This window comes from Camelus dromedarius, chromosome 3 (assembly GCF_036321535.1).
Source record: "Camelus dromedarius isolate mCamDro1 chromosome 3, mCamDro1.pat, whole genome shotgun sequence".
In the NCBI taxonomy this organism is placed as follows: domain Eukaryota; kingdom Metazoa; phylum Chordata; class Mammalia; order Artiodactyla; family Camelidae; genus Camelus; species Camelus dromedarius.
Window position 1 is genome coordinate 30,389,167 of NC_087438.1, and position 19,727 is coordinate 30,408,893.

A 19,727-nucleotide genomic window follows, 5' to 3' on the forward strand; every position below is an offset into this window, starting at 1 on the left:
TTGGTCAAATAAAGCATTCTCATCCTCTAAGGATCAGGAGCCAGAATTCTAGAGACAGGTTAGCCTGCTAGCTCTGCACATGTGGGTTTATCTGCTTGTCCCTAAGCTTTTCCACATGTAAGCAGCGCCAAGAAGATTCTTAGTATTCCTTTTATGTACGTGGCTGGATTGTTGTACGGATACAATGAAAGAATCAGTAAAAATTGGAAACTTTTCATTATTAAATACTATCAGTCCTTTTCCTACTTACTTCTTCCCCTATGAAGCCAGATGTTATGGCCAGTATATTAAAAAATGATAATTCAAAAATGAATGCTGTATAGAAAAATAGAAATAATCAAGCTGAACTCTGAAAGTTCCATGTCTAAACATAATAGAGACTCAACTTTGTTCTGAACTCAGTCATATCTTTCTTTAAAATGACTGTCACTAAATTACAACCTCTCTGACATCTGAAAAATCATGTTTCCCTTGGTTTCTGTTGATTCCCAACATGTATTTGCTTAATGAACACAGTCTTTTTTGAAAGGGTTAGATCAGTGAGTCAGGGAGACCCACGTCTGCATCCTAGATTTGCTGTTTACCGATCATTGACCTAGGGAAAATTCTGTAGCCTTTTTAAGCTTTGGTTTTCTCTTTTGTAAAATGAGGGTGATGATTCTTTCCTCCTGTGGCTCTCATGAGACTGAGTTACAACATAAGTAAAATAGACGGTGTGGTCCCTGGCACTTACAACCATGAGGGTTGGCTCTTTTATAGCATTTGGTTAAGTCTAGATCCCATAATAACTCTGTTTAAATTTAGCTAATTTTATAAGCATTTGTACATGCTATCAAATCCAGAAGGAACCAAATTACATAAATGGTATAATTGCAAGTACAATGTAAATTATTAAATATGTTACTATCCCCTATGGATAGGAAAATATATTGATATATTGAAAGAAGAGCTCAATTTGGTCCTTCTGTTGTCTAAATTTAAAATTGTCCTCAGACTGAAGGTTCTGATAATCTTTTTCTCTCTCTTCCCTTTACTTTGAAAAGATCATGTACCTGGGCTCCGGCCTGTGCTGTGTTGGCGCCCTGGCCGGGCTTTCCACCCAGGGAACTGCACGTCTTGGCAATGCACTGGGCATGATTGGGGTGGCTGGAGGCCTGGCAGCCACTCTTGGAGGCCTAAAACCGGACCCAGAATTGTTAGCTCAGATGTCTGGAGCAATGGCTTTGGGCGGTACCATTGGTAAGCACTTTTGGGTTTCTGCCTTTATGTGAACCAATGCCCTTTGAACACCTGAAGGCAATTAGGCTCAGAGATTAAAAAAAAAATTTTTTTAATTGAACTATAGTCAGTTTACAATGTTGTGTCAAATGCACAGCATCATAGTTCAGTCATACATATACATACATATATCCGTTTTCATATTTTTTTCAGGCTCAGAGATTTAAGAGTGCTTTGTCAGGAGTAAGAACTTTTAGTTGTACTTCAGTTTCTAAGTATATATACTTCTGTTTGAGGCCCATATTGATGAAAGAATTTAATTGCCTTAATGGAAGTTGCTTCAGTAAGTACTGTTTTGGTAAAAAGTCATCATAGTTGGTATAACTTTCATTCATGTACAAATGTTTTCAACATTGAGTAAGTACATCAACTCCGTCAAAAGAGCAGGCTGTAAAATGCCTTGTACTCAGTCCTGGTTTTCCATTACTGACTCTGTCCAGTTAGATGATAATAGAACGAGGGATTGGGACTCTTGTGTGTACTGTCTATAGGCTCATCTTTTAGTCTGCTGGGTATAAGTTATAGTAGAAGATTCTGCTTCAGAGACCTGTTAAAACCTTGAAAAACGTCCCGTGCCAGCAGAAAAACCACCATTTAATCTTATTCAGTGCTTGTTAAAAAAAAACTTCAAGAAGTTTTTGAGCTGGTTATTAAACACAGCCATTGTCAAAAATTAAATTATATAAACTTAAAAAATTATATTAGAAACAAAGAGTATAATACTAAAAACTCATGACTTTCTAATGAATTCACTAGGTTTTATTATTTATGCTTTTGAGGTTATCCATGTGTCTTGAGTCTGTGTGGTAGAGACACTGTGTAATGGTGGGTGGGCTTCTGTACGTCTTTTCTGGAACCCATATTTAATGCCATCACGCTGGTAGCTTGAGATCAGCCATGGCAGTTGTATTTATACCATGGAAATCAACAAATGCTACAAATCTGGGTTTCATTTATTGTTTTTTTGGTTGTCCAATCTAAGAAAGTGATGAGGATAATGTTAATAATGCAGCTTAAACTTAAAAGTGTGTTATATTGTGGAGTAAATAACCATTATATTATGACTAGGACAACAGTTTGAGCAAATATTCTTCCAGGACTTGGAAACTATTATCAGATTCAGTGAAGTTGCCACTCACATGATTGACAATGAGTGAAGTTCTCATGTGCCTCTTATGTTTCACTCTGGTCTTACTTGTAAAAGTAAACAAAAATCTCAACCAGCAATTCATGTAGGAACTATACCCATTCATCAGTTGCAAACACTAGGTTGGCTGCAGATACCAGAGTTTGGCAAAAATCAATGAAGGCTTTCGAAGCATTCTGGGAAAGTCAATTGGCTTTATGAAACTTACAATAGAGTATTGTATATTTTATTATTATTATTATTTTACATTTTTATTTATTTATTTTTCTTTGTGGTGTGGAAGCTAATTAGGTTTTTATTTATTTATTTTAATGGAGGTACTGGGGATTGAACCCAGGACCTTGTGCATGCTAGGCATGCACTCTACCACTGAGCTATACCCTCCCCGTATTTTATTATTTTTTGAAAATTGTGTGCTGCATACCTTTTTATCAGTAAAAACTCATGTGTATAGAACACAAACTTATGGCTACCAAAGGGGAAAGGGAAGGGGGAGGGATAAATTGGGAGTTAAGGATTAGTAGGTAAAAGCTACTAGATACAGAATAAACAACAAGGTCCTACTGTACAGCACAGGCAACTATATTCAATAGCTTGTAATAACCTATAATGAAAAAGAATATGAGAAAGAATATGTATATATATGTATAACTGAATCACTATGCTGTATGCCAGAAACTAACACAACATTGTAAATCATCTATACTTCAATAAAAACAAACAAACAAAAAAACAGAGACATGCCCTGCCTTCCCCCCACCAAATAAAAACTCATGTATGTATTTATACACACAAATTTTTGTCCTGAGGAGCTGATGGTTAAGTATTTACCAGCACGACATTAGCTTTACGTCTCCTTTCATCCTTACCCAGGAAGGCTGGGCATGCTTTCTTAGAAATCCCTAGAAAGGCACCTGAAGGAAAATGCTTGTGCTGCAGGTTCATGGCAGGAAAACCTTCAGACATCATTGTTGCAAATATTCTGAGCCCCACTCCTATGTCACCCAACTGCAGCCAGGAAACTCCTTCAGAGTCTCCTTCCTGATTTGGTTGTTTACTACTCAAATACTTACATTTTGTTACCTTTGGACTGGGCTCCATCCACACACCTAAAACCTAGGTTGTCTTCACAGACTAGCTGTTTCTTGTGTGCTCAGAGGCGAATGCTGGCTGATAGAGAAGAGAGCCTGGGTTATTCATGAGTGGGGAGACTGTCAGGGGTTTAATGGGAGCCTTAAGTGTTCTGAAGAAACATTAGTCTGGGGGAGTGTTGGAAGTTTGTAAGGGGAAGAGTCGTGTGTTGATGCTATGTGTTTGGGTTCTTTGGAGCTGTGCCTTGCTTAGGTGTGTGGGAACCTGCTCTTTGAAGGGGTATTTAAGCCACTGTTCTTATCCAAATAGTCCCTGTAAGAGAATATTTTGCTAGGAAGCAGTTAAATACTTAACTAATGACAATGTTGGAGATCCTTAAGTGTGGTCTTTTTTAAAACTGGGGTATAATTGACACATAAGGTTAGTTTCAGATGCACAGCATAATGATTTGACTTTTATATATACATATATTGTGAAATGATCACCACAATAAGTCTAGTTAACATCCGTCACCCCACAGAGTTACAAGGTTTTTTCCTGTAATGAGAACTTTTGAGATCTACCTTCTTAACTTTCAAACATGCAACATAGTATTACTAGCTGTGGTCACCATACTGTACCTGACATCCCCAGGACCTATTCATTTTATAACTGTAAGTTTGTACCTTCGCCTTCACCCATTTTGACCACCCTCTGGCAACCAACCACCAGTCTGTTCTTTGTGACTGTGAGCTTGGTTTTTTTTTTTTACCTTTTTTTTTTTTTTTAAGACTTCACGTGTAAGTGAGATCATACAGTATTTGTCTTTCTCTGTCTGCCTTATTTCACTTAGCATAATGCCCGTAAGGTCCAGTCATGTTATCACACGTGGCAACATTTCCTTCTTTTTTATGGCTGGGTAATATTCATGTGGTCTTTCTTGTGGTCACTTCTCAAGGGTCTGTTGAGCTCTGAGTTCTCTGACTTCTGTTTCCCAACAGGGCTGACAATCGCGAAGCGCATCCAGATTTCTGATTTGCCTCAGCTGGTTGCTGCTTTCCACAGTTTGGTGGGCTTGGCGGCTGTGCTGACCTGCATAGCAGAGTACATTGTAGAGTATCCTCACTTTGCTACAGATGCAGCAGCTAATCTCACCAAGATCGTGGCCTACCTTGGTACTTACATCGGTGGTGTCACGTTTAGTGGGTCTCTTGTTGCCTATGGAAAATTGCAGGGTAAGTGATTCAGTATAATATAGAGGTAAATATCTATTATTTAGGGCGTTTACGGGTCCATTTCAATTTCAGGAAAGAGCTTAATTAGTAGGACCTGTTAGGTGAAGAGTATTGGTATGGCCCTGAGAAGTACTATAAAAGTTTTTTTTTTTTCCTCTATAGAGGTGGCTTCCCTTTAATTGAGCCTTACAGACCTCACAGAGCTTTGAAGCCATGACTTCTGCAGACAGCTCGTGGAGGAAAGTAGTGCACGGAAGTGTGCATCGAGGGACTAGTTGACACTGATAATACATACGAACAAAATAGCATCGTCATGATCTTTGGTTAGAGATACCTGTGTAGCATTCACAGAAATGGACTTCATACGTTTTCCAGCATAGAGAGAGGCTTACTGAAGTTTGTGTGATTAGGGTACCCTACTTACTTTGAAAACAAATACACATTTTAGGGGTCTAGCATGGCAGCTGTCACTGCTGCTGAAGGCAGTCGTGAAAACAGAAGTGGAGGGAAAGAAAACTCACATAGCTGCTTTCAGTGTTTTCCTAAAAAAGCGAGTCTCTAGAGAAGCTAGTTAGTGATTTAAAAATCTGGTCTTGCCTCTCAGTAGTCAAGTCATTAAAATTAAGTGAGTGAGGGAACTTAAGTGACATGTAAAAATCACAAAAGAACTTCGAGCCCACAACATTCGTGTCTCACACTTTGTCCTCAGAGCAACTTGCAGACAAGGGCTCTCCTCCCTTGGGTGCAGTTGATTGAATTAGAGAGGCTAATGTTCTAGGACTTGGTTTTGAAGTCTTAAATGAATAAAACCACACTGAACAACTTCTGTAGTAGTCAAACAGGGAAAGAACGATCACTTTTCATGATTCCATGATGAAGAGGAATGAAATGGTTGTGTGATCAAAGTACAGGACAGTTAAGTTCAGCCACGCCTTTTCTACTTCTGTTGACATTTACATGTAAGAACTCTCATTTGCTTTTCTGTTTTAATAGCTGCTGATGTAAAGTGATATTTTAAGTAGCATGTTTATTCTAATACTAAGTTTTGGTAGTTTAGGATTAAATGACATACACTTAAGAGTGTGTGTGTGTGTGTGTGTGTGTATGGGGGATGGTGGTGGTTCTTATGATGTGTTCTAGGTTCTGACCACCACATGCTTGGCCCCAGGTATCCTGAAATCCGCCCCTCTCCTGCTCCCCGGGAGGCACGCACTCAATGCAGGCCTGCTGGCTGCCAGTGTGGGTGGAATCATCCCGTTCATGATGGACCCCAGCTTCACCACCGGCATCGCCTGTCTGGGCTCCGTGTCGGCGCTCTCTGCTGTCATGGTGAGTAGTCAGAGATGGAAAGCACTTGTTTGCCGAGGAACTGGGAGTATTCTGTTAGAGTACAGTCCAGCCTTGTCCTGTCTCTTCAAGTCCCCTGGTGGAATAAAAGTCTTTTCAAATGATGTCATGTGTCTGTCTTTGTGGAATTTGGAAACTATAGAAAAGTGTGAGAAGAAATCACTCTCTCCACTCACTTATTCCTGTCAGTGTTGTCACATGTGACATCTTTATTGCTCTGGGGTCTTTTCACCAGATCAGTGGGTTGGTGAACAGAATTTAAAAAGCCAAAGGTTTCAGTTCTGTTCATTAGGACCCCTGCTGTGTGACAGGCCCTATAAAATAGTGCCTTGGGGTTTACATAGTAAGTGTCCAGGAGTCCCTGCCCGTTAGTTACTCTCACATTTGTTAGAAGCTGTGATACTAAACCAAATAATTGTATAAGATGAAATGCACTGAACAAACCCTATGTGTTCAGGGAGACCTTTCAGGATAGGTTGGTCCTCTTCCTCTCCAATTACTGCATTTAGCCCGTGGATACATACAGTACTCCTTCGTTGTCTGTGGTCACAGTGTAGCATTTTGTTACAGCACTCAGCTCTGTGTTTGTCACTGACTGCTTCATGTCTGTCTAGTATACTCTATAGTGTATGCTTTGTAGATAAGGTTTTAGTTTAGAAATTTTAAAATCATTTACAGTGCTTAGCTCAAAGTTAGACATATAGTAATTGTTTAGTCACTCTGAACCCTATCCTCAGATTTTCAAACTAGTAAGATATTTTAGTTTTCGCTGCTTCAATTGGCAGCTGCAGGGTCTTGCTTATCAGCTAAATAAAACCATAAAAACTGGGAAATTTACTCTGTGCTGTTATTTTTCCCAAGCGTAGACCCCTCTCCAGTTTCTGCCCTCTTTTCATCACTGCCTTCTAGGGACTTAGGGATTTTGGGGGGCAGAGGAAGTGGTTCAGCGCTTGTACTTTTATGTCTGTGGGAGAGTCAGTTAGGTAGGGGGCACGCGGTCATTACCTGCTGTGGAACTTACATGTAAATCTCTTAATAGAAAAACTGGGATGGTTACGTGCCATGATGCTCCTTGTCAGAGGTTTCTTTTTACTCGATTAATTTTTAGCTCTGCTCTGGTTTTCGTCCTAGGGTGTGACTTTGACAGCTGCCATTGGGGGTGCTGACATGCCAGTGGTCATCACCGTGCTGAACAGCTACTCAGGCTGGGCGCTGTGTGCCGAGGGCTTCCTGCTCAACAACAACCTGCTGACCATCGTGGGCGCGCTCATTGGCTCCTCGGGCGCCATCCTGTCCTACATCATGTGTGTGGTAAGGAACCAGCGACTGAAGGGAAGGGAGACGGAGTTCTGAAAGTGATGACCTGTTTGTCATTTCTTTTATCTGCAGTAAGTATAGATAATTAGGAAGGTTCAGGATTAAGATAAAAATCTTCTGAGTGCCTCCATCTGGCGATCAACACTGAAGATTTTGATTTATTTCCTTCTGTTCTTTTTCTTTGTGTATTACCTATCTGTGTGTTTACTTACTATACTGTACACTGTTTTACATTTAAATTTTTACATCTTACAAATTATAGTCTTGCCACTTTCCTATCATTAAAATGCTTTTTAAATATTATTTTACTGATGTATCATATGGATATACAAGATTTATTTAATTTTTCCCTAATGTTAGACCTTTAAGGTTGTTTGATTTTTATTTTTCTTCCGACATAAATACATATTTGGCACTTCTGATTTTCGTCTTAGGATCGACTGCTTGAAGTGGACTGGTGTGCTCATTTTAAGGGCTCTGTCTATTACTGCCATGTGTTTCCCAGCAAGCTTGCTCCAATTTGTACTCCCACCGGTTATCTGTGAGAGTGCCAATCTTGAAGTTTTGTGGTCAGCATGATTTAAAAAAAAGAGGAAAAAATTAACAAGACAAATACTTCCTAGCTTCATTTGTTTCTCATCTTGATGGCAAGAAGAATCCTGCAAATAATTAAAAGTTTGACTAGAAAACTTTTTCAAGTTAAAGATATTATTCTCTGAATAATAGTTTTGAATGACTGTGAAAGGAAGAGCATGAAACTGAGTGAAATCAGAATGTGATTTTATACCTGTTAGTAATTCAGGCAGAAAAAAGATATTCCACCTTCATTCTTTTATTACAGTGGAAAAAAACCTTATTTTACAACTTAGAATTTCTCTTATGTTTTAGTTGAAAATCTTTATGTGAATTTAATGCTGAAGTTATCTTTTCATAATAAAAAAATTAGTTTTTTGGGGGCCATATTGTAAAAACAGAGTTTGAAAGCCTAAGTTCAAAATAAGCTGAGAGGTTTTAAAATTAAATCCCTCAAGTTGTTCAAGGAATTTGGAAAGGTGTTTCCTATTTGAAAACTATCATGCTTTGGAATTTTTAAAAACAAATGCTTATCAGGAAGAAAAAGTTTATTCAGTTGTATTAGAAATAGTTTTCTCTAAATATTAGCTCTCAATCCTTAGCGTGACTTTGCTTCATTCAGTGAATTTGAATGACCAGCAGGGGGCAGCAGATTACCATTAATTACTGATTTTAAAATTAAATGGGAGGGTCTGAATTTTAACAAGGCCAGTGGCGTATTGATGGGTAGAGGTGGGAAGAACTTGTATATGGTTCTTGAAGTGTCAGCATAAGATACCTTCTTATTCTTTTTTTTTTTTTTTAATGATTTTCTTTAGGTTCTTGAGTTAACAGTATTTTGCAAATTTCTACCTGTGTCTTTTATTTCCTCTTCTTTACCTCCTTTATTTAGTTTCTTTTATTGTTGGTTATAGTAAGTATAGTAACTTCTGCAGTAGCAGTTTTACAGCAGTAACTAGAAGAAGGTGTAAAAGGCCCTTGTTAAAATACCCTTCTCTACATGTGCTTCTGTGATTATATCATGTTTCTCTTAAATTTTTTCCATTCTTCGATATTTCTTGATCTGTTTCCTCTAGTTCTTCTGTGTATTTTCTTTCTATTTCCACTGCCTCAGTCCTGCCATTTACTGTCAGCATCCCTCAGTTATTTTTTATCCTTATACTGTATGTAAGGCTAAAAAGGTATTTTCATAGCCATCTGGGACCATAAGCTTCACACTGGGTCAGACTGACACTCTGTTTGTAATAGCCAGTTGTAGTAACTTGGATTCAAGAACAGATGAAGCTTTACTTTAAAAAAAATTATTTAATTATGAAAATAAGAGATGTTTAATGTGGGAAATTTGGAAGAAAGTGGGAAAGGATAAATAAGGATATAAAATAATCTATAGCCCCCTTGCCACTTAGTTGTTTATACTGAATATTCTAATTCTAGTCTTTTTTCATATGCATATGCTTTCTATGTTAAAGTTTAATTTTTTAACGAATAAATTTTAGTGTGTGCATGTTTTTATAACACGAAGATATACCATAATTTTATTTATCCAAGTCCATGTTATTTCTCCTTGTACATCACTGAGGATTTTCTCAGGTCAGATTCTGTAAGTACGTTTACTTGGTCAAATGGAGTAAAAATCTTTTTGTTGGCTATTGATGTTGTTAAATTGATCTCCACAAAGGACTCTCTAGTCAGGGCTCCAGCAGTGGGGTGTGGAGTGCTTGTTTGACTGAACACTTTCTACTCCTGTGTCTTATTATAAATGTCATCATAAGACGGCAACAAAAAACAAGCCTGCCGTGTTTTTCAGTTTTGAAGACAGACATTTCCTTTCCTTTAAAATATTCCTGCTCTCTGACTTTTCATGTTAATCTTCATTGATTTTTCTCTTTATTATGATAAATTGTTTATTTCTTAACAAAAAAACAATTTATTGTAAGTAATAGTTTCTTCATGGCTTGTGCTTAGCAGCTCAGAGTAATTCATAATAATAATAATAAAAGTGAAATAGCTGCCTGTACTCGGGCATATTGCAATATGCTGGGTACTTTACAAATAGTAACTCATTTAATCCCCAAACTAATTCTGGAGGTAGGAAATAGTCTCATTTTACAAGGAAGATATTTTAAGACACCATTTATTATTTGCCTTTGGGTTTATGAAGCCTGCCCTAGCACCTGGCACATTCAAATGAATATAATACTTGTTAAATGGACATTAGATGAACACTTTATTAGCTCATTTCACACTTGGAATCTTCTCAGATAGGTTATGGTAGCAGATAGACTACCACCTGTCCATATGTATTAGTATTGCTAGTATGTTTACCTTCAGTATTTTCTTATTTATTGGCAGAAACATGCAAATCCAAACCAGAACAGAGTGGTTTTATTATGTGAGAGGGAATGGAATGCACCCTGTGTAATCAGCATCCCTAAAGCTGACTTTTTGTTCCGACAATTCTTTCGGGTCTCCTCTGAGCCTGATGCTTTGGTTACACAACACCCAATATTACAAAAACTGAAAAATGTTGACAGTGTCCAAACAACTAGCTCAAATGAATGGTTTGCTTTATATCCAGATGTCATATAGACACTAACCTCTTTATGATTTTATAGTCCGTTTGCTTGAGATAGTGTCCAGATTGCCTGGGACACAGAGGGCTCCCGGAAATGGGACAGCATTTTCAGGCCATATTTTCTGAATTTTGCACTTTGCTTCCAAATGAAAATTGAGCAGGATGAAGTAGGTCAAAGCCAAACCCAAAATAATTTTTTTTGGCTTTGTGATCAGTTAGCACCTACAAAGCACTGAAGTGAGAGATGCTGGTAAGTGGTATGTATGTTGTTATTGCTTTGGTTTTGCCTGTTTTATGACCTTTCCTGTGTTTTTCAGATTTATTTCTCAGCTTGCTTGGAATTATGTGAATTAAGGGTCTCTTTAAAGTAGCATACAATTTTCATTATAGAGTTTAATAACTTAAAAGGAACAGTCTTGACAGTGTTGCAAATACTTTGCCTTGGAAGCTGGGAATTCTTCAATCTGTGGATCAGTGGTCATGGGATAGTCTCATTAATCACTTTAGTAAGCAAAAAAAAAAAAGAAAAAGAAAAAGAAAAACAAAACAAAGCCCTAAACCCTAAATATTTGTCGTGAATATGATGCTTCAATGGTAGATTCAGAGATGAAAAATAATTTAGTAAGAGACCACGTGGAATTAGCTTCATGGTGATATAATCGTGGATATGTGTTTAACAAGTTGACTTTGATTTGTTAAACTACCGTGTGGCTCCCCCCGTTTTTTTTCTCTCTGAGATACCATCAGAAGTGCGTACACATTAACAAAATATCCTCAGAAATTCTTTTCTTATCCTCCATTCAGTTTTATAGGAAGAAAAGAATGGTTCCTTTTAAACTAACTTGGAATAAAGTGGTCACACTCTACATCATGTCTCTCTGTTGCCTGTCCCTTTACAGAACTGTGTGATGCAGGTGATGGAGCCTCTTTGTACATTGGACTTTTTTTTTTTTAAGTTATCTATGACAGAAATATCTCAATGTCTGAAATGTGCCTCTGAGTCACTTCTTAAGGGCAAGCATTTGGTAGAATGTATTTCTGGCAACTTAATTTCAGAATCCTGTACTTCAGAACTAGAAAGGGTTTATCAAAATCAACAAATGTTGACTGTTTGGGAAGTCTCAGGAGTGCCTACTTGGATTCAAGTATAGGAGACTACGTTAAGAATTTAAAACTTCATGTTGGATTGAGACTAAGAGCTCAATTAAAAGCATTACTTTGACGTTTCTCTGACCCTCTTATCTGTTAATAATATGCATTAAGATTTTCTGGGCTTTATTTTATAAGTAATAATCTTAGATAAATTGACCAGACTCTAGGCTCTGTAAAATGTGAATGTTGTATCTGATCAATGAGGTTAGGTCAAAAGTACAATCAAAAAAATTCTGGCAACATTTTGATCTATCATCTTTGAAGTCTATAGTCTTGATAAGCCAGGTGTCTGCTCACCTGCTCTGCTCCTTTTCCTGCCTGCCTTTGCCTCTGTCCCCCTTCAGCCATACATGTAAATGTCTCCCCGAAGGTGGTCGTGGGATGGCCTGTCTTTGGATGAGTGGCCATGTTTTTTTTCCTCTGATGTGTTACTTATCACTGAGAATCTCCAGGTGCTTTTTGCTTTTTAATAATAAAGCCTTGTCTGTTTTTTTTTTTTAATATAGATTGACACTTATCTAGGTTTTAAATGGTATAAACAATGGATCAATCTTCTGCTTATTACAACCCTTAAAATAGGGTTCAGTTTTTTGAAATTTTTAATGAAGTGATGAATTCAGTTTTGATCATGTTGAATGACTGCTTCGAGTGTGTACAGTGATTTGAATTCTTAAAATGTTTTTGATTGCTAAAAACATCTAGCTTCCTGTTTTTTCTTTTCTTTTTGTTTTTCTTTCTTTTTTTTTTTTTTTTTTTGCTTTTACCACCACACTTCCAGAGTTCTACAAACAGTTTGCAAAATTAGATCAGTTATTGTCAGATATTCCAGTTGTGGTGTTTGTACATTGTTGGATGATTGTAAATGAGCACGCAGGAAATGCTTTATTCTTTTTTCCCCCAAGATTATTTTTCTAGTTAAAAGGGTGGGTGCAGATTTTAATGAAGCAGTCTATAAACTTGCTCATCTGTGTTCTTAGAAGTGAACTATTTTAGAAGCCTAATGATGAATCCAGCCATTCTGTTATTGCTTCATGGAGCTGTAGTTGATTTGGAAAGTAAGACAGTATCAACTCCCACGTGTTTGTTTTCTTGACGACAGAGGGCAGCAGACTTCTAAATGCTACGGGTCCCTCCCTGATTTCCTCCCTCTTGCCTTGTGACAGCTTGCAGCTGGTAGCAGAGTTCACCTGGGAGATCTGTGGAGTCACCTTGTAAAATTTCTTATAGCTTTCATTCTCTTTTACTCTGGTGAAATACAAGTCGGTATGGAGGCAGAACTTGCTCACTCAGTGCGCAGACAATAAAAACTAGTTCTGAGTTTTTCATGAATATGTTAATGTCCCTGGTAATTTTCCATTAAATTCTTTTTTAAAATTTATTTTTACTGAAAACATATCAGTGTACAGTTGATTTTATAGAAACAAATGATATGATTTCCCAAATATCTTCTTATCATTTAAATTTTTGAAATAATTTTCAGAAGCTGGGTCAGATTGATCTGGTTAAAATGTTTTAAATGATCAAATAAACCTCTTTAAATGATTCTGAATATCGTATACACAGGAGTCATACCATTTGCAAAAGTTACTTGAGTTGAACTCTCACAGCTGATCATTTTTGCTCTCCAGGCAATGAATCGCTCCCTGGCTAATGTGATTCTTGGAGGCTATGGCACCACTTCAACAGCTGGTGGAAAACCCATGGAAATTTCTGGCACACATACGGAAATCAACCTTGACAATGCAATTGACATGATTCGGGAAGCTAACAGCATTATTATTACTCCAGGTAAAAAAACCCCAAACCAAAAGCAAACAGACAACCTGTAATAGCAGTTGTACTTGATTACATTAAAGTAACTTTCTTATAATTGGAAAAAACCAAATGAGAACTTCTTCATTTTGAAAACATAATGCAAATTTAGAAGCAGCCTTTTGATTACTAAGTGAAAAATACTAAGAATTCTTGGTTTAGGTTAATATTTTGGGAATCACATAGAGATTCTATAAATTGATGTAATGGGTTCTAGCCATGTCTTTCTGTGATTCTGTATAAATGTTTATTTAAATCATCTTTGAGTCTTGATTATTTTTTCCTCATTGATAAATTCTGGGCCTATGTCAGGATTGAAATAGACAGTATATATGAAAGTGTCTAGCTCATTTGTTAAACTCACTTAGTAAGGGTTAGGGAATGTTAATGTTTTTTTTTTCAAAAGTAAGTATTTTAAAAAATCCTTGAGAATCATGTGATTTCCAAAAGATAAGGGAACATGGCCTAGTAGGAAGAATTTGGTCTAGGAGTCATAGTTTTGTTCTTGATTTTGCAAGTCTTTGCCCAACTCAATTATCTCTCCAGGCCTCAGTTTCCCAATTTTCTGAGTTTTGGCCCAGTTCTTTCTTATCACAGAATGCTGATGTATTTATTACAGGCAATATGTTGGTTCCAGATTAGGATTTTAACTCTATCATGCTATCGTGGGAATTTTCTGTGAAGAAAATCTATTGATTTGGCATGTGGATAGTTTGCTTGTTGGTTATATACTAACACGTAAATAACAAACATTAGCAGAATTGAATGTTCAGACACAAGCCTTCTCAAGTGGGGGCAGTATCATTTTCTAGGGCCATTTGAAACATGTGGGTTTGGGTTTTTGGTTGTCTTCAAGATGGGGCTCCTACTGTCAGCTAGACATGGGAGGAGGCGAGCTAAATGCTGTAGCACTTGGGACATTCCTGCATAGTGAATTGTCCCAACCAAAGTGCACTGAGAAACGTTGTGCTGGAGTGTGAAGGTGGAAAGTAAAGGACACACTCTTTTCCCTTTATGCTTTTTCCATCTAGTGAAGAAGTCAGATCGATAAATAATGCAAGGTGGGTTGTGATAAGGGCTATGTTTTTAAGTTCTTATTTGGAGACATTAAGTTGTGGCGGAGCTGGGACAAAGGACATGCTGACCTGGAGCTCAAATGACAGGCTGAGCCTGCAGATAGATTGGGAGTCATCAGATGGCCATTGAAGCCATTGGGTGGGCTGAGGTTTTCCCAGGAGAGAGTGAGTTGCCTAGTTAAACCCTGGGGAGCGTCATCATTTAAGTGGTTGGGGGACAGAAGGAGAAGATCTGTTCAGGGAAACTGAGGAAGAATAGTGACAATGTTAGGAGGGGAGCCAGGGGACTTTATGTGAGGGTGAGCCCAAGTGTGTACACAAATGAGTGTGTGTATGTGTAGTAGGTGGTGGGTGAGGAGGGTGCCCAGCAGCATCAGACACCACAGGAGACTGAGGAGGGACCATGAGATTCTGAATCTGAAATTTAGGCCAATATTTTTAAAAGTCTGTATTGTAAGTTTTTTGTTACCATTTCTAATCCTGTTAACGATTGCCTTTTTTGGGGGGCATAAAAATATGTTTGATCAAGAGAGAAATTGTAGTTCATAAAATTTCATAATAAAAACAACATTCTTAATGTCCTTAATGTTCCTTGTAGGCTATGGCCTCTGTGCAGCCAAAGCTCAGTACCCCATTGCAGATTTGGTAAAGATGCTCTCTGAACAGGGCAAAAAAGTCAGGTAAGTGCTTGCTGTGCGTGTATGAGAGACGGGGGACGTAGATGACCTCTTTTGAGGTGACTGTTTCTTTGGGTGGGGTTTTCCTCTGTAATGTGAGGTAGAGAGACTAAGTTGTAAAAAGCCTTAGTCTACCTGCAGTCTTACTACCCAGTTTTTGCTGCCTCTGTCTAATATCATCGACCCTAAATAGAGGTTCGTTTTAGAAAGGGAAATTTTATTGTACTAAGTTCCAGGATATTTATCCCTGGGGAAAAATAGAAACCCGGTTTCTGGAAGGAGGTCAAGCAGAACATTTGAATTACACCAAGTTGTGTCTTTTTGGTTACTGTTGTTCACACTGAAGAAAAACATCTCAAACGAGAGATTGCTGAAGAGTGAGACCAGGTGGTGAAGCTGGGCTGGTTAATAGTTGACTGATTCAGCTCTCACACCCTGAGGCTGGAAAAGACTGCGGAATGATTTCTTTTTCTAAGACCGTATGCTTTTTGAAATGTGAACTAGAGCGGCAGCTGTACCTGCCCCTTGCCATTTGGGCACTGGACTCTGCCCTTGGGTGGATATTAAGCAGAATCGCAACAGTTGAGAACTCTGCATTTCTGGATTATTCCCCATGAACTGGGATAAAGGGTTTGTGGGATGTAAGAATGGGGCTGAGGGTGAGGAACCCTTGCAGTACTTTGCATCTGTCCTGTGTACCTTTGGACCCATATTCTGGAACTCTGCTGTTAGGAGTCAGTGAAGGTACTGCCTGGAGTTGTCCCTGGTAGCATGAGAGCTGCCTGCTGTGTGGGAAACTGGTTCACTAGCAATTTCATTGACATGATACCATATGTCAGAGCAACAAGGTAACTATTATTAAATAAAATTAGTTTGTGCACCAGGATGTTCATGTATGTTGACAAAACTATTAACGTCTGTTAATAAAAATTCCTTTTTGACATCAATCTTGCATTTTTGTCTGGAGGCAGATGATAAGAAAATAAGTCAAACAGTGTGCCTGGAGCTAGTCAGACCACCTATGCCAGGCTGGATGCAGAATCCTTCTCTTCAGCTGGGATATCCCAGCTATTAATAGCAGTAAAAGAGACTGATGATGACAGCAGAGGGTTATCCAAAATGTTTTAGTGTCAGCTGAATTTTATTTCTTCCTGTGTTTCCATCCTTTTTTCCTTTTCTCGTTCTCTACCTTCCTGTGATCTGTAGGGAGTCTGTATTTTTTAAATACACAGGATCAAAATATTATTTTGCGGTAGGACCAGCATTTCTGTGATGTAGGTGTTTTCGATGTTTAGTAAAATCTTAGATGAATTGAAGGTAGAGAAGACAGAAGATGAGAAAAGTTACTGACTTTGTGTTTTGATTTTCATGTAAGCGGTCTCATTTTAGTAACTTTTTTCTGTTTTCACGTAGGGTATTAAACTGTGCTTCCCTTTCAGTCCTACTCCGACCACTTAAAGCATTTGCAGACCTACAAGTGGAAAGGACATGTTACAGAATCTTTAATAATTTTCCTAAAAAGAAATTGTTTCCCTTTATTCAATCCACATGTGAAAAAGTCTAATGTATTAGTAATGCCTTCTATCACCACATAAATGTTTAGATGAGTGGCAATCATAACAAAACAGAGAAAGACGGCTTTCATGTCTTAGTTATCCTTAGGGAAGGGCATGATACTTTGACATACCTCTCTTATGTCCTGTTGGTCAGCCCAGCTTAAACAGACATCTTGGAAAATCAGTCCAGTGTTAGATAGATGGGTGCAGAGTTGGAGAACATCTTACAAGTTTGATGGCTTGATGGAAGGCAAGATGTGAAAGGAAAGGAATTAGAAGGATGGAAGAAAATCATCTGAAAAGGAAAGGGATAAAACAAATGAAATTTTAGTTTCTGACCTGATTAAAATTTGAATTTTATCCATGAGAACCTAGTATAAACTGCTGTTTTAGGAGGATTTTGGTTAGACATATGTGAATAGTTTTCAGGTATAATTTGTTTTTCATCGATGTAATTCTGTGAATAGATTAGGCTTTTCATGAGAGAGCTTTTAATCGTTACATATAATTGTCATCAATTGTTCAAATAAAGTATTAATAAATTATTACGTAGGATCAGAATAAAATTATTGGTCAGCCTGACTTCTCTGTGAGTTAGGAAAAGTTAGCCATTTATATTGATCTATTTCATATTAAAGATGAAATTATATATTTATATATTCAATTTTTTTTTTTACTGTAATGAATTTTCAACACAGGCTTTGTAATAAGTTATGTTAAGTCTCACATTTGAATTGAATGGGAAGGAACAGTTCTTGTTAACATGATGACAGTAGATTATCATATTTTTCCTTTCTAGCTTCTGCGTGGGGATTTTTTTTTAATTTGAAGGGAATTGTAGCAACTTTGTTGATTTTGCTTTATGTCTGTCATCATCTTTTCATAGGAGAAATGCGGATTTTCTTTATGAAGTTAAGAATATGTGTGTACATAGATGCTAGCTTTCTTTTAAGAGGCAAATGTCTGCTTGAACAAGAGATGGCTGCAGTGGTTACCTCGTATTTTAATGAAATAAATCTGTATTTACAGTTTGCGGTAATTTGGTCCTTTCATCACTCTGCAGCGCTCCCACGGTGTTCATTGAGCACAGCTGCTGGGCCTCTGCTGTTAGCAGATCTTTGTGCCTCAGGACCCCAGCAAGCCCAGCATCCAGATGTGGTGACATATTCGCACACATTCCCCATGGAAACGTGCCAGTGTGGACATACGACTGTCATCAATTAGTTATGCCCAAGTGGTACCAAGAAAAATTGCGTCTGTCATACAGTCTGTCTGGCTTCATGGCCCGTGATTGATTTAGAGACACTCCTGTTTTCCTTTACTTTGGCCATAGTCATAACATGCTCACAGAGAGCTGAGATTATATAATGAAGCACATGACATTTCATGATAAGGGCTCATTTCAGGGTGTCATGGAAGTTCACTGACTTTGCCGTTCTTTAGTGGCCAGGATATTGTTGCTTCCCGGTTGCCCAGAATGCCGGGGTAGCTTTCCTAACTCAGGCTTGATCTCTCAAAGCATTTTATTACAAAAATCTTAAGGTTACAGGAGGACAGACTTTTTTTTTTAATTTCCCAATCTTTGGATTGATGTGATAGGCTTTTCATTCCAAAGCTGAGATAGTTATTTCCAATGAACAATTCTTAGAAAGAGGTGGAGTTTTTCTCTTTTTGCAATTAATCCCTGCTTGATTTTCTTTGTATAAAGCATTATTGCTTTTGCACTTATAAAGCCACCTTTTAACTTCTTTGGTTGGCTCACTGTGATATATTGCTTTCATGTTAATTTCACCTGTATCTTTCTGTTAATAATTAGAAGTTATTAATAATTACTAATTATTAGAAATGTATTACCAGATACTGAGAATACAAGGCTGCATAAGCCCAATTCCCACTCTCAAAAGTTTATAAAGAGAACAAATCTATAAACAAATGCATTAGTGAGTGAACTCCACTTAATGTGGTAGTGTGCTAAGAAAAGTAGGAGGAGGAGTAGATAACTGTCCAGGGAACATTTAAAACTTTTTCTATTACTCATAACATGATATTTTTCTGCAGGTTTTAAAAAATAATTATTTAATTATTTTTTTCATCCTCTGCCTAAACACATCTAGCTGCCAGTGGTATTTGCAGTTTAGTAGTGTTTTACGGTCTTGTGTGACATGGCTACAAATTTAAATGTTAGTTTTGCTAAGAAATCCATTCTTTGAAGCTACTTGAAGATGAAATATTTTGTTAATCTGACTGGATTTTCCTGTTTTTCATGGATTAAATATAATTCCAATAAAATTAGTTCAGCTTTCTTGCATTTGTTATGTTTTGGGGTGCAGGAAGGGCTAGGACATGCAAATTTGTTAAGTAATAAAGATACATGCTTTGGAAGAGAATAGCAGTTAGGCCAGATAAAAGATCCAGTATAGTGTTTTGAGTAAAGAAATAGACATTATTTATGAGTTTCTTGCCAGCTTTGCAATGCTTTCTTTTTAGCCATGACTGTTCATGTTAATGACCATTCACTGTATGAATAATTATATAGTACTTTGTGCCAGGCACTGTTCTAGGTCCTGAGAGTGCATCAGTGAATCTGAAGATCAAAATTCCTGATCCTATGCCTTTTATATTCGCTAGGAGGTTAGTTAATAGGTGTTAAGATACTCTGAATGGAAGACATAACATCATTGTGTTTCCGATTCAGATGACAGTTGAAATGGGGAAAAACAGCTAGAACATAGGCTATTGTGTCAGAGTTTTGGAATTACAGTTGGCACTATTTGGTGATGAGTTAGCCAGTGCTTCTGGTTTTCTGAAAGAGTGTGGCCTGTTTCTTTGCACTTTGCAGTGAGCCTGCCTTCTTGTAAAACATGGTGGCAATAGGGTGGGTGTGGTAAGTCATTGTGAAATTCATCAAATG

General features: G+C 37.6%; 1 protein-coding gene across 3 annotated transcripts in view; it reads left to right on the top strand.

Moving 5' to 3' along the window:
* NNT (nicotinamide nucleotide transhydrogenase) overlaps positions 1-19,727 on the top strand; it is a 76,190-nt gene that overhangs the window by 40,892 nt on the left and 15,571 nt on the right. For all 3 annotated transcript variants that reach the window (XM_011000969.3, XM_031444732.2, XM_011000965.3), the window contains exons 14-19: positions 1,044-1,239; positions 4,498-4,731; positions 5,900-6,060; positions 7,210-7,389; positions 13,324-13,483; positions 15,182-15,263. In XM_011000969.3, the coding sequence (XP_010999271.1) occupies positions 1,044-1,239; positions 4,498-4,731; positions 5,900-6,060; positions 7,210-7,389; positions 13,324-13,483; positions 15,182-15,263 (1,013 nt within the window). The remainder of the gene's footprint in view (positions 1-1,043; positions 1,240-4,497; positions 4,732-5,899; positions 6,061-7,209; positions 7,390-13,323; positions 13,484-15,181; positions 15,264-19,727) is intronic.